The 16465-nt window shown below is 32.8% G+C and overlaps 1 protein-coding gene across 1 annotated transcript in view; it reads left to right on the top strand.

Annotated features, from left to right (window-relative positions):
• CDIN1 (CDAN1 interacting nuclease 1) overlaps positions 1–16465 on the top strand; it is a 286050-nt gene that overhangs the window by 84195 nt on the left and 185390 nt on the right. The window contains exon 4 of the mRNA XM_074235056.1: positions 15826–15886. Within this exon, the coding sequence (XP_074091157.1) occupies positions 15826–15886 (61 nt within the window). The remainder of the gene's footprint in view (positions 1–15825; positions 15887–16465) is intronic.

The raw sequence follows: 16465 nt of genomic DNA on the forward strand, positions 1-16465 counted from the left end.
ACAGTAATTGCTTTTCATCACTTGATATAGAACTTATTTTCTCTATATCGTTCAGTAGCATAATTGGATCATTCAGAGAACTGTACGAACTCTGTAATTAAAATGTTACATTTTTAGATTGACATATCTGAGCCACTTCTATGGCAAGAGATATTGTACCTGCAAATGCAGATGTATAATATTTGCACAGTGTTTTATGAATGAAATAAATATACAGGTATATACATATAAAAGCAGTTAATCTAATATTTATACAAGGTCACTTTTTTAGATATGAGAAGTATCTCATTGAAGGCACAAGATTAATCCAAAGTTAGTTTTATCTTTCAACATGTTATGAGAATACATATTATTTTGAACTACAGCAGTCAATACCATCTAGGAAATATATTTCTTCTTATTGTTGTTGTAAGTTCCTTTTAACCCAATGACTTTAACATTAAGATAACAAGGTCCATTTAAATAGATAATGCATAATATTTCTTAGAATGGCTACAGTGATGATATATAGAAGACTACTTAATTCCTAAAGTATTGCAACTTATAAATTCAGACCAGGATAAGACTTATGTCCTTGAAATTTACTTTGTAAATTAATAATTATAAGTTACTTCTAAATCTATTAAATAATAAATTTGGTGCTTAATAATAAATAATTTTTCTGAATTTTTACCTGAATATTTAGTACCTTTCATAAAAATGCAATGAATTCCTCAAACTGCGCACTAAATCTATCTATATCTTTCAACAAAGTGGCAAAGTGCTAATCTAGTATTGTAGAAAGTAGACTGTATCTGTTAATTTTGAAGAACTTCCAAACAAAACATCAAGAATGATCTAGATAGTAGTGCTTGAGTTTTGTAAGGTAAATATGTAAATTGTATTTTGTATATCTGAATGACTATTTATACGGATAAATCTTGCCTTTTGACTTGAATGATTCAAAAGATGATAATCAGGGTCGTGAAGCAACTTGAAACTGCTATATCTGAATTGACTGAATGAACTAATTGTCTGAACAATTGAAGTTTCTATCTGAACAGTTTTTACATAGAAGATTTGTTTTAGGTAGTTCTCCAGAATGCTATGAGAGCCAGTATATGGAAATTACAGAGACATATTTCTGGCTTAATGAAAGGAAAAGAAAACTACCTAATAATTAAGGCTATCAAAAGTGGAATGAGTTTTCTGTACTATGTGAGTTCCCCATCACTATGGGGAGGTTTAATGATCATTATAGATGGGAGGGTTTTGGACAAAAGATACATTGTGTGTAGAATCTAGAGCAGCTGATCTCAGACATTCTTTCTAACTTTGGAGTTCCATGATTCTGTGCTTATTTATCAAAGAGGGAATGAAGAGTAGCTTTACTGATGAGATGACTACAAGTCCTAAGGATTGCCTAAACATGGTTACACTTGTCAGTCAACCTGTTACAAATCAAAACTCAGTCTTGACCTGGAATTACTTCATAGGTACATTTTAAAGTTCTGTTTGAAGAGATAATCAGAGAAAGGGGAAAGAATAGGTAAATACTAAGTGACCAGGATTTGAAAAATAAGTGTGAAGTTTTACCAATTTCTGGCTCCTTCAAAATATCATGGTCATGTAGGCTCAACCTAAGTATATTATATTTAATATACTATATCTATTTCTTTATCCTTAACTTTATTGAGATTTCTCATGTTCTTAGATTTGTCATTTGCTCATTTACTCTATAAATTTATTTTAAACTGTCCTACAGGGTGACTAGGTGGCACAGTGGATAAAGCACTGGCCCTGGAGTCAGGAGGACCTGAGTTCAAATATGGCCTCAGACACTTAATTCCCTAGCTGTGTGGCCTTGGGCAAGCCACTTAACCCCATTGCCTTGCAAAAAAAACCTAAAAAAAACTGTCCTAAAAAAATCTCTGTTGTAAATAAAAATTTAAATTTTTACAAAAACTATCTGAACAGATCAGACCAAAGGCTAAAGACCCAGCCTTCAAAAAATCAACCCTAGATTATCCATATGAATGACGAAAACTGTTTGTGGGTTTATGATGGCATGTACAAGGTACACATGTCTATGTCCAAATTTAAAACTCTTTCAACACAGGCCAAGTGTGTTGCATACAAAGTTATGGAATTTAAGAAATTTTCAGAACAGTTCAAAACAGTGAGCTCTAGATTATCTGTAATGGTAAAGATCAAACATTTCTTTGATAGTAAATAAAAGGTAGGTCAAAGAAATTTATATTTGACTTTGAGGGGTATTTTTGTAGTTGTGAATGATTCTGTTCTGGTAATCACAACATTTGAAAAAAATCAGATTTGTAAAGGGTCAGAAGCTAAAGAACATAACTATTTGATGATGATGCATCATTTGATGTTTGCAAAGCATTTTCCTAACAGCAACTCAATAAGTTATTGCAAATATTTTCATTTGGCAGATGAGGAAACCAATACTGAGAAAGATGAAGTCATTTGTTCAACTAACAATTTTCAGTAACAAATCTCAAATCTAGGATTTAGGTTTCCATTCCAGTGTTTTCTGTTGCACTATTCTTCTGCCTTTCTCCTTATAATTCTTTACAAATCAAATTATTAGATGAATAAATGTTAAGTGCTTAGCACTATGCCTTGCACATAGTAGAATCTTAATAAATGCTTTATTTTTTTTCACCTTTACATCTTAGTTCATATTGGGGAAGATTATATTATTTTTCAAGTTTATACAAAATTCCTATCATTTCTCTAGGATAGGAAAGTTTAAATCATTTATTGTCTATCTCTTCCAGATGTGTAGCTGAGGAGGCAGATTATTTCAGTTTAAACATTCTTATAGTTTTTATAGATCTAGAATAAACAGCTCTTATTCATGTCAAAGTTACTTGAGTCAATCAAATGAAAACATCAATCAAATTTTGATATAGATAGAATATTGATAATTTTTCACAGGTAATAAAGAGAATTAATTGTATCCAGGTTAATGAGGAAATTATTTTGTTGTATGACTTGGAGGAGTTATTTAAATAGATAAATATCTTTATTTCTCAGCTTTATTTCACAATTTTTTTTAGAAACAGCCTGAGAGACAATTATAAAAATGATGCTTTGTCTTTCAACTGTACTGATGTTCTTTTGAGTGTTTTCTGAGAAGGAAAGCCTCTGTCAGTGTTTATTCACACATACTCCATTTGGATAAAGAAGGAAAAATATTGTTGGTCACATTTGCTAAACTCTCAGCAGCAGTAAGAGTCAAGAGATATCAGTCTCTTTTTATGGAACCATCTTTATAGAGCAGTAGAAAATATGAACAAATGAATCTTGGGGTCCTGTCTAATTTGGATGTATACATAAAGAAATGGTTAGCCAGACACAAATTAAGTCAGATTTAAATAACTGGGCAAACATCAACTGCTCATGGATAGGTTGAGCTAATATAATAAAAATGACAATTCTACCAAAACTAAACTACCTGTTTAGTGCCCTACCAATCAAAATTTCAAAAAATTACTTTAATGAGTCAGAAAAAGTTCTAAGTAAATTCATATGGATTTCAAGAATTTCCAGGGATTTAATGAAAAAAAGTACAAAAGTAGGTGGCTTAGCCCTACCTGATCTAAAATTATATTATAAAAGCATCAGTCATCAAAACTATGTCGTATTGGCTAAGGAATAGAGTAGTGAACCAGTGGGATAGACTAGGTGAAATAGCAGGAAATGATTATAGTAATCTGCTGTTTGATAAACCCAAAGAATTCAGCTATTGGTATAAAAACTCTCTGATAAAAACTACTGGAAAAATTGGAAGTTAGTGTGGAAGAAACTTAGATTAGATCAATACCTCACACCCTGTACCAAGATAAGATCTAAATGGATACAGGATTTAAACATAAAATACAATATTATAAAGCAAACTAGAAGATCAAAGAGTAGTTTACCTGTCAGATCTATAGAAAGGGAAGCAGTTTATGACTAAGGAAGAAATGGAGAATATCACCAAAAACAAACTAGATGATTTTGATTACATTAAATTAAAAAATTTATGTACAGCCAAAGCCACTGTAACCAAGATCAAAAGAAATGTAATAAACTGGGAAACAATCATTACAACTAATGCTTCTGACAAGTACTCATTTCTAAAATATAAAGAGAGCTGAGTCAAATTAAAAAAAAAAGCTATTCCCTATTTGGTCAGAGGATATGCAAAGGCAATTTACAGCTGAGGACATCAAAGCAATCTAGTCATATGAAAAATTGTTCTAAATCATTACTTATTAGAGAAATACAAATTAAAGCTTCTCTGAGGTACTACCTCACACCTCTCAGACTGGCCAGTATGCCCAGAAAGGGCAAGGATCATTGTTGGAAGGGTTGTGGGAAATCTGGGACACAATTACATTGTTGGTGGAACTGTGAACTCATTCAGCCTTTCTGGAGAGCACTTTAGAACTACACCCAAAGGGCAACAAAATTGTGCATACCCTTTGCTCCAGCAATGGCACTACTGGGTCTATATCCCTGAAGAGATGATGAAAAGGTGTAAAAATATCACTTGTACAAAAATATTCATAGCAGCCCTGTTTGTGATGGCAAAGAACTGGAAATCAAGTAAATGTCCTTCAGTTGTGGAATGGCTTAGCAAACTGTGTGGTATATGTATGTAATGGAACACTGTTGTTCTGTCAGAACCAGGAGGGATGGGAATTCAGGGAACCCTGGAGGGATTTGCATGAATTGACGCTGAGTGGGATGAGCAGAACCAGAAAAACACTGTACACCCTAACAGCAACATGGAGGCGATGATCAACTTTGATGGACTCACACATTCCATCAGCACAACAATCAGGGACAATTTGGGGCTATGTACAATGGCGAATACCATCTGTATGCAGAGAAAGAATTGTGGAATTTGAACAAAGACCAAGGACTATTACCTTTAATTTAGGAAAAAACCCTGATATCTTGTTGTCTGATCTTGCTATCTCTTATACTTTATGTTTCTTCCTTAAGGATATGATTTCTCTGTCATCACATTCAATTTGGATCAATATATATACCATGGAAACAATGTAAAGACTGGCAAATTGCCTTCTATGGGGGCTGGGGTGAGGGAAGTAAGATTAGGGGAAAAATTGTAAAACTCAAAATAAATAAAATCTTTATAATTCAAAAAAAAAAAGAAATGGCAAGTGTTCCCACATACATATGAATAATATTATTAGCTAGACTTTATATGTTACTTTAAGGTTTGTAAGACACTTTACATATAGCATTGCATTTGCTCATCCCAATAACCAAGGAAAGTAAATCTTTTTATTATCTCTGTTTGGCTGAGGAAAAAAAAAACTGAGTCAGTCAACTAGCTGTTACTAAGCCCCTTCTATGCTAAGTTAGTACACTACTTAGCATAAGGGATACAAAAGAGGCAAAATATAGTGCCCTGCTCTTAGGGAGCTTACCATCCAGTGAGAGAGACAATGTGAAAACAATTTATATATAAGCTAGATATTGCCTTAGAGTGAAGACACCAAACTTAGAGAAGACTGGGAAAGGCATTTAGCAGATGATGGGACTTTATCTAGAACTGGAAGAAGCCAGAGAAACTGGGAGGCAGAGATGAAGAAGAGTGTTTCAGATATTGAGGTTAGCCCAAGAGGGGAAGAACCATTCCAAACAAAAAAATAAATGAATTAATGAAATGAACGAATGAATGAATAAAATTAGCTTTTAAACACTGAATTATAACAGTACAGAATTTCAAAAGAGGCCTCCTCTACAACCCCAACAAGTGGTCTTCCCACTTTTTTCCTGAAAATAATGGGGAACCCATTATTATCCCAAATATCCTATTACAATTTTATGTGGTACTGTTGAGAAGTTTTTTTTCCTTAAATCAAGCCTCACTGTGCCGTTTTTCAATCTTCTACCCATTGTTCCTTTATATATCCATTGCTGGCAAATCATAAATATAAGACTTTTAAATTTTTGTAATCATTGGATACCTACACTTGAAATAGAAATAGCAGGACTCTGAGGAATTTGATCATGGTTTTCTTTAATGTTGTATCTTTTTGTTTTAGGTAAGGTTTAACCCATTCTATATTTTCTCAAGTTTCTCAAAGTAAAGTTATGTAATAGTAATTATATTAGCTTAGCCTTCTTAGAAGATCTTTTAAATAGGGATATATGTAGGAAAACTTTTGGGGAATAATTTGTCAACCTCCTTCCAAGAAAAATTATTATCCAAAGTACCTGTTGATTGTCATATGTGGCAAATTGAGTTCCAGAATATGGATTTTTGATTTTTGTGATGATTCATAAATCAATTAAATGTATTTCAATAAAACAACTATTAAGCACTGACTGTATGCAGGGCACTGTGCTTAAGAGCAATATTAGATACTGCTAATAAATAAAAGATGTCCCAAAAGTCTTAGTGTAATTTTAAGCTATTAAACTTAGCTATCTTTAAAAGGCACTGACTTGGGGCAGCTAGGTGGTGCAGTGGATAGAGCACCGGCCCTGGAGTCAGGAGTACCTGAGTTCAAATCTGGCTTCAGACACTTAATAAGTCCCTTACTGTGTGGCCTTGGGCAAGCCACTTAACCCCATTTGCCTTGCAAAAAAAAAAAAACCTAAAAAAATAAAAAAGGCACTGACTTTAGTCTATATATATATAATGTATGTATATATAAATATAATATAATATATATGAATATACACACACATTACACAGCATATTTCATCCTATATAAATATGGCAATTAAATGAGGAAGAGAATACTAGATTGGAGTTGAGCTGAGAAATCAGAGGAATCTTCATAAGAGAGGTCATCCCATAAGAGAGGTAGAAATTAATTTGTATCTTGAGGAAAGATAAGGATATTGAAAGGTGAAGCTGAGTAGGAAATGCATTTCATGTACTGGACAATAGTATGGGGGTGAGAGATGAGACTTCATATTGGAGAAATTGCTAGTATCCCACTTTCACTGACTCTTTTGATGGTCTGCCTGGACTACATTGTTGAAATGTTTATTCTTTCCCTGTATAGTCTTATTCTTGGATGCCTTCAGCATCTATAAGGAACATTATCTCCACCTCTGCCCCTACAATTCCTGGTCATTTCATAAAATGTGAGAAATATGCAATTGTTCTGCCTTTAGGGATGGGCAGATGAATCCTCTCAGCTGCTCTCATTTTATTCCATGATCCCCTTTGTATAACTTAATGTCTCAGTAAAGGAACTTTATTTTTTAAATTCATTTTTTATTATACAAAATATATTTCTATATTAGTCACAATGCAAAACAAAGCCCAAAAAAGTGACAAAATTATACTTCAGTTTGCATTCAAAGTTCATCAGGTCCCTCTCTCTGCAGATGGATAGCATTTTTTCATCATAATTTATTTGGAATTGTCTTATATCATAGTATTGATCAGAGTAGCCAATTCTTTCAAAGTTATCATTACCACATTGCTATTACTGTGCACAATGATCTGCTGGCCTTTCTCATTTCATTAATTCATATGAGTCTTACCATGTTTTTCTGAAAGCATCTTATCATCATTCCTTAGAGCACAATTTTATTCTATCACAATAATATGTCACAACTTGTGTAGTCATTTCTCAGTTGATTAGCATCCTTGCAATTTCAATTTCTTTGTCACCACACAAAGAGCTATAAGTTATTTTTGTATATGTAAGTATTTTTCCTTTTTATTTGATCTCTTTGGGGTACAGACCTAGTAGAGGTATTGCTGGATCAAAGATTTTACACAGTTTGGACATAGTTCCAGACTGTTCTTTAGAATAGTTGAACCAGGTTATTATTTCACCAGCAGTTCATTAATGTACCTTTTCCTCCTTATCTCCTTCAGCATTTATCATTTCTGATAGGTATGAGGTGGTACTTCAGAGTTATTTTAATTTGCCTTAATCAATAGTGATTTAGAACATTTTTATATGATTATAAATATCTTTAATTTCTTCTGATAACTGCCTCTTTATATTCCCTGACATTTATCAACTGGGGAATGGTTCTTATTTTTATAAGTCTTACTGTTCCCTACATATTTGAGAAATGAAGTCTTTATCAGAGAAACTTTCTGTAAAATATTTTGATAACTTCCTTGTCTGATACCTTTTAGCAAAATGTACTTTCCCTGATTATCTTTTGATTAGGTCTGTTCTTGTTTTTGCATTGTTTAAGATCATGATTGTCCCCGACCCCCCCCTTTTTTTTTTACTTCAGGTAAAGCAGGATAGTTTCTCCCATATGCCTTCATTTTAATTCTATATGTTACTTTTTGTTTCAAGTGTTTCTCTTGAACAAAACATATTGTTGAATTCTTGTTTCTAATCTGCTCTGATATATGCTTCCACTTTTTATGGGTTAACCCATTCTATTCACATTCAGAGTTAAGATTATTAACTATATTTTTTGCTCTATATTATTTGTTCTGTTTCTCTTTCCTCTCTTTTTATCCTTTTCCTCCTTTAAGGTCTACTTTTCTTCTGACCACTGCCTCCCTTAAGCTGCCCCCTTTATTATTCCCCCTCCCCACCCCCACAATATCTCTTTATCACTTTCCCCTCTTATTTTCCTATTGAGTAAGGTAGGTGTAGATTTCTATATGAGAGAGAGAGAGAGAGAGAGAGAGAGAGAGAGAGAGAGAGAGAGAGAGAGAGCTCTTCCTTCTTTCAACCAGTTCTGATTAGAGTGTGCTTCAAATGTTGCCTGTTAGCATTCCCCATTTTTCTCCACTATAAAAGCTCTTCTTTGTATGCTTCTTTTATATGAGAAAATTTTCCCTATTTTATCTCACTCTTTCATATTCTCCTAGCACATTCCTATTTCTACCCCCTACATTTTTTTGAGATCATCCCAACATAATTGACTCATGCTCATATCCTCTGTCTATGTATTATCCTTCTAACTGCCCTAACAATGATAAAGTTCTTAGGAGTTATATGTATCATCTTTCTATAAAGGAATGTAAATAGTTTTAAATTTATAGGGCCCCTTAAGATTACCCTTTCATGTTTACTTTTTTAAAATATATTTCTTTTGAGTTTTATGTTTGAATGTCAAATTTTCTGTTCTATTCAGAATTTCAGAGAAATTCTCAGAAGTTTTTTTGTGTTAAATAAACATTTTCCCCTTGAAGGATTATACTCAATTTTTCTGGGTGAGTTATTATTCATTTTAATCCTAGCTCCTTTGCCTTACAGGATATCATATTTCAAACTTTCTGCTTTAAAAATGGAAGCTGCTAAATTTTGTGTGATCCTGACTGGCTCCATGGTATTTGACTAGTTTCTTTCTGGGTCTTTGCAATAATTTCTCCTTGACCTAGTTGCTCTGGAATTTTACTGCAATATTTCTGAAAGTTTCTATTTTGGAATTTCTTTCAGGAAGTAATTGATGAATTGTTTCCATTTCTAGTTTATCCTCTGGATCTAAGATATGGTAATTTTCCTTGATAATTTCATGAAATCTTATGTCTAGGTTCTTTTTTTAAAAAAAAATCATGACTTTCAGAGGGTCTATTTCCCAGGTCCATTTTTTTTAATGAGCTATTTCACATCTTTCTATTTTTTAGTTTTTTGATTTTTGTTTTATTATTTTTTCAAGATCATGAAGTCATAAGCTTCTATTTGCATAGTTTTACTATTTAAGGAATTACTTTATTCAGTGAAGTTTTGTATCTTTTTCCCCCCTTTTGACTTAGTCTGCTTTTTAAAGAATTCTTTTCTTCTGTGAGATTTTTTGTCTTTTTTTTACCCTTAGGTCAATTCTGTTGGGTTTGTCTTTAGCTGTTCCTCTCTATTGTCATTTTTTTGTCTCTTTACCAAGCTGTTAATTCTCTTTTCATAATTTTCATGCATCATTCTGATTTCTTTCTCCAATTTTTCTATTGCCACTCATTTCTTTCTTTAATTCTTTCATGAATTCTTTCTGGGCCTCAATCCAGTTAGCATTTTTATTTGAAGCTTTGCTTGTAGATGTTTTTACATTGTTCTAAGTTTATGTATTGGACTTCCCTGCCAACATAGTAGCTTCTTATAGTCAAGTTCTTTTTATTGTTGTTCTTGCTTCATTTTCCCAGACTATTTCTTCATTTTGAACTTTATATTAAAGTTAACTCTCTTCACCTGGTGATTAGAAGGCATTTGCCAGACTTCAGGCTTTTTTCATGCAGCTGTTTTCAGAACCACTTCTAAGAATTTTCAGATTTTCAGTGCTTCAGTGTATGGTTATTACTCTCCCAGTCTATACTCTGTTCTTTACTCAAGGTGCCCTGTAGCCATATGTATTAGTACTCCTCTTGGCCCAGGAACTGGAATCAGGTCCCCTGATCTCATGCTGCTGCAAGTACTATTGCTTCTCTTGGCTCTAGATCTGTGAAGAAGGTCCCTTGTGACCAATAACAAGTTCTCTTTTCTGCCTTTGCATTGTGACCCAGAACTGCTTATAGGTTATAAAGTTGCCAATAAAAACCAAATGCACCAAGAGTCAGCAAAAGGTTCCCTGTAATCTCTTTCCAAATAGTTTTCTAACTCCCTTAACATCCCTTAGGTGAAGTCTCCTGCTGCTGCTGCTCATGGTGACTTCAAATGCTCATCACTGGTGCTCCTGCCATGTTCTAGACTGGTGCTGAGCCCTCTGTTCTGAGAATCTCCTAAATTTTGTTAGGGTAAAAAAAAAGTCTACTCTACTGATCCAGAATTGTATTTGAGGCATTATTTTAAAATTGTTTAGAAGGTAATGTTGGGGGAAAAGCAATCTAGTCTGTCCTCCATTGTCTTATCTCCATCCCCTGTGCAAATATTTTAAAACTTTTATTGATACTCATTTCTTCTCACATCACTAAGATTCCCCTCAAACACTTCATAATCCCACCATACAAATTCATGCTCAACTGTAACAAATATATTTGAACAAAAGAAATTCACACGTTGACAATGTCCAAATGTGTATTTTAATTTGTGTCTGTAGTCACTACCTTTTTTCCCAAGAGTTTCTGGACTGAGGATTGAATTGACTAGTTTGTAATTCTGTAAGAGTTAGTTTTTGGTTCTGTTCATTTAACTCTATATCATTTTAAAAAATACTCTCAGATGTTTCTGCCTCTCATTTTCTTTATTTGTTATAGCACAATAATATTCTGTTTTGTTCATTTACCACAAGTTTGTTCATTTTCCTCAGCACCCGATCTTCTTCCTCTTTCTTTGTCTCTGAAAATATTTTTGTAGTATTTTTGTGAGTATGCACAGTTTAGTGACATTTGTCACTCCATTCTTAGGAGACTTTATATGTGACCATCAAGCAGTTTAGATTGTGTTTATGGTAAGCATGTACTATAGATTTGGTTTCAAACTAGAAAACCCTTAACCACATGCATAATTCAGATAAAATTTTATATAAAGCATGTTTTTCAAGGTATTTATTATATCACACCTTTTGCATGTATGTGTGTGTATATATATGTATGGAATTGTATGAGCACTGTGCTTATTGTTCTGTGACTAGAGTACCCTATTTGGATTCAGAAAGATCTTGTTTCTAATCCCATTGCACATACTAGCTTTAAGCTTCAGTCTTCTCATGTCTGTAATAAGGATAAGACATCCCCTTCCTTATTCATTTTGAGCATCAAATAACAGTGCATTTTAATATGCTTTAAAAAGCTCAAAATATGGTCCAAACAGTATAGCTAATATATATGTATCTTGTATATATTTGTTTACTTGTCTCATTTATTAGAATGAAAGTTCCTTGAGATGAGATTTTCCCCCTTTCTATCCCTAGCATTGAATACAATTGTACAAAGAAGGTATTTAATAAATATTATTGACCAATGAAATATATAATAATCTGAACATATCGATGTCTCTTTTTTCCTAGATAGTATGTAGGTAGCTAGACCTGTCAGAAGACCTGAGTCCAAATCTTACCATAGAATTTCCTAGTTGATTAACTTTGAGCCAGTCTCATAATCTCTATTTGCTCCATTTTCTCATTTATAAAATGGGGCTAATGACAGCACCTACATCTCAAGGTTGCATGAAAATCAAGAAAGATAATAATTATAAAGTGCTTTGTACAAGTCCTTGTATGTGATAATTAGTAAATACTAGCTATTGTTATTATTGTTATCATTTCATCATCATCATTATATCTAAGATGGTAACACAAGATTCTGTGACTTTAATTTTCTACAATTCCATAAAGTTGGCATCATAAAAAGTGGGAGTGATGTTTCTAAGCTCTTGCTATTGTTGCAGTTTTGGCATATGGAACCAACTGATTCTTTTCTTTCTGAGTTCAATTGGGAGTACTGATAAACAAACACTGATGAAAACATTTATTCCTTCTCACTAAACAACTAAAGAACCATCAGAACAGTTGTCATTTTTTAGATCCAGAAACTGTAACAGAGCCTAGCACATAGTTGGGATTTATTCAATTTGAAGAGATGATGAGAAAAACTGGAAATTATGCCATTTAACTTTCTTTAGTTTTAGTTTTTCTATACTTTAATAGGAAAGAAACATAATTTTTAAATAAGCTATTAGTAATAACTTGTAGTAAAATTTTAAAGTCTGTCCTCAAATCTTTCATGCTATATTGTTTGACTCTTTTAAATCATATTGTAATGTTATTTTTGTGTGTGTTTGTGTGAACAAGTTTTATTCCCCATATTTTAATATATATGCTCCTTTAGGTTAGGAATTGTGACACTTTTGTGTTTCTGGACCTCTCCTACTGTCATACTAAACTTGTCAAACTTAAAAAGTTTGTTAAAGTGTATTGAATTGAAATGTGAAAGGGAAAGGAAGAGACATAGTAAAAATCATGTGAATGTGAATACACCTAAATTGGATGGTTTCAGAGAATTTTTCAACCCTGGAAATATCCTATTTTCAGTAAAACTAAATCTCCAGTTAGAGGATTAAGAACCAAGGTTATAATACATTTGCTTTTTCTACATAACCATGATATTTGATTGATTCATGTAATAAAAGTCAGTAGATAAGTTTATAGATTATATATATATTTAGATTAGGAAGACTTTTTTCAAAGTCAGCTTCTCAGTGTAGATGTAGAAAGTTTGAGTGATTTGTTCTCGATTGCATTAGTAAATGGTAGCACTGGGATTTGGACTCAAGTTCTCTAATTCCAAATCCTATGCTTTTAACTATTCCACCACCTGAAGGAATTTATTTTAGCATTCTCAGTATAATCACATTTAGTTAATTAGATGTTACAATAATTATATTTAATTCAGTTTTAACTTTACAAGTATTTAGGAAGCTCTTAGTGTATGCAAGGCATTATGCTAGGCATAAGAAAGTTGTAAAGATACATTTACACATCTTTGCTCTTAAGGCATAAGAAAAAAATACACAATTATAGTGTAAACAGAGCTAGGACTAGGATTAGGTAGGCACTTGCCTAGGATTTCCTACACGGGGATAATGGAGGGTAGTGTTGCAACAAGGGATGGCTATTTTTTTTTCTATTTTTTTTTTTTAGGTTTTTGTAAGGCAAATGGGGTTAAGTGGCTTGCCGAAGGCCACAGCAGCTAGGTAATTATTAAGTATCTGAGGCTGGACCTGAACTCAGGTACTCCTGACTCCAGGGCTGGTGCTCTATCCACTGCACCACCTAGCTAACCCTCAGGATGGCTATATTTTTAAAGGCAGAAATTCCTGCGGGCAATAGTAGATCTTTTGGAAGGATTAGGGCCACAGGCTAACATGAAAACTTTTTCTAAATGATAATACAACGGGGAGTGTGATTTTAAATTTTTATATAAAATAAACAAATCCCTTATCTTTTCATTGTGCTTTCTCAATCCCAAGAAAGAAAGGACAAAATAGACTACTAAGGCTAAGTACTAAGGTAAGTATTTTAGAAAGATATAACCTACTATGGAAGTCTAAAGAAGAAAAGATAATTTCCAGTAATATAGTAAATAGGGAGCAGGCAGCACCAGGGAGTGGAAAGGTTCATTTGTAAGGAGTGCCATGAACCTTTTGGAGGCTGCTACATCACCTTCTCTTGTCTCTGAGTTCTAGAGTGTTGCTTATAGGCATTCAGAATAGACTCCACAAACTCACACCCCGCTCTACTGAATTGACATACCAGTTCAATCAGAGTTATTTATTTAAATCAGATGGTTTACCTGAGCAGTTCTATTAGTTTGATCATAACAGTTGATCTGGATTGGGTATATAAACACATTCATATTGCTCCAATTTTCCTATCCTCTTGTTCAGTTGCATGCTTTTTTTTTTCTAGCTTTGATGCTTTAGTATATACTTTAAATCTTCTTAGGAATTTAGTTTCTCCAAATCACACCAAAGATAATCCCACATGTCAGGTTATCAAGCATTTATTAAGTACACTAAATGATGGAAACAGAAATAAAGACAAAAACAGTCCCTGACCTTGAGATGGTTTTAATCTTATAGGGGGAAGACTACATGTAGAAAACTATGTACAATCAAAATAGATACAGGATAAATTGGAAATAATCTTAAAGGGAAAAAACTAACATTAACAATGTTTGGGAAAGGTTCTTTAAAGCTAAATTTAAGTTATAGTTAATACAAAGTTCTGTTGTATTTCTCCCCTCTATCACATCAAGTACTTGCTTCCACTTCACAGCTAAAACACGTTTATAAGCGTAATTTGTTATATAATATTTTCTAATTGCAAATTATTCATGGTTTGTCATTTGACACTTAACAAATTGAAAACAATGGCTTTAACTCAGATTTAAGCTGTATAAGACAAATGTTTCCAATTCTACTGTATATTTGACCAGTAATATTTTTTCCTTTTTCTTAATGAAATTATAAAAGTGCAAAATTGGAAGAGATCTGAGAAATTATATACTCCAATCTCTACTTATATATCTTGTCTATAATAATCCTATCAAATGGACAGAAAGGAATAAACTTTTATTAAACACCTATTATAAAGCCTGCTAAAGGCTTTACAAATATCATATCAATTGATTCTCACAACAACCTTGTGAGATGAGTGAAATTATTATTCATATTTTATAATTAAGGAAATTGAGGAAGATATAGGTTAAAAGACTGGTTTAGGAAGACCCTAATCTCAAAAAAAAAAAGATCTTGGCCATGACACTAGCTAAATGTCTGTTTCAAAGATAAGTAGTCAGTAAATATTTGGGTGATTTTTCAATAATGTAGAATTAAATGTTTGGAGAAAGCTAATGAAAAAGAGTGGATAACTGATTCCCTAGTTAGGATGCTGCATTCATACTGTAAGAAGCAACTTATTCCCTTTGAGAACATTGACTGACTATAGTGAGATGCATCTTAAGCATATTTCTTAAGAAATAAGCTACTGTATTTGTTTCATTTGTTTATAGAATGTACAGTAGTATCAAATGCAAAGGCTTTGGTCTACCCCAAACCATTTATTGTATGTAATAAGGGAATTCATCTTAACATGTGATATGGTTCTTCAGAGTCCTTAGAAGTTTCTGCTCAGAGATTGTATTCTTCCAAATGAATTCAATTGGTTTGTTTGCTGTATAATTTTTTTTTCATAAAGACCTTTGGGGAGATTGGTATGTTTGTTCACCTCACCTCCAGAGAGTTAGTTACTGATGGTTTAAGATAAGTTGTTTTTGTTGTATTTGTTATCCCCAACCTTCCCTATTACATTAGCATTCTTTAACTAGATTTGAGTCTTGCATTTGCCCAGGAGAAGCATATCCACAGGGGATGTTAACATGTCTACACTGGCCTTTTCTTGTCAGTGGAGAACCATCTGCTTTCTCTTGTCTAGGTACCTGAGTGGAGTGATGAAAGATGGAACAGCCCCTGTGCTTTTGGAGCTAGCCAATGAGGTAATCTTATTTTATAATATTTTTTTTCAAACCTGTTTAAAACCTAAGGGGCAAATCTAGAGTAGCTTTTCTTGGAAATGTAATTAACCTTAAAAAAATGTTTCAAGGCACATTAGACATTTAAAATTATTCCCTAGTCTCTTAGTACTTAAAATAATTGGACAAAGAACTTCATTTATTAATAAACCAGTTAATGTAATTAGTCTCCCTCCTTCAAGGCAAATGTATTTTTAAAAAAGATATTCTGGATTTCTTAGTTTGACCGAAATTTTGGATGACATGTCTGAAGATGTGTGTCCTCTTAAAACGAGCATTTTGCTAATTTTTTTTATATAAAATACCTATGTTGATAAGAGAGATTATGTAAAGACTTATTTGAAATTATAAAAATAGTCAAAGGATCTAGAGATTTGATGTTAAAGATCTATCATTTGTTGATTCTTATTCTCACTAGAAAAGGATGCAATGTCAATTATTAACCCATTTTCTTTGCTTGAAAAAACAATATCCTTATAATTAATACCAAATATAATGTGATTTATTGATCATTCTTTTTTGGTTGTTATTAACTCTGATATG

Source organism: Macrotis lagotis, chromosome 4, assembly GCF_037893015.1.
Source record: "Macrotis lagotis isolate mMagLag1 chromosome 4, bilby.v1.9.chrom.fasta, whole genome shotgun sequence".
Lineage (NCBI taxonomy): Eukaryota > Metazoa > Chordata > Mammalia > Peramelemorphia > Peramelidae > Macrotis > Macrotis lagotis.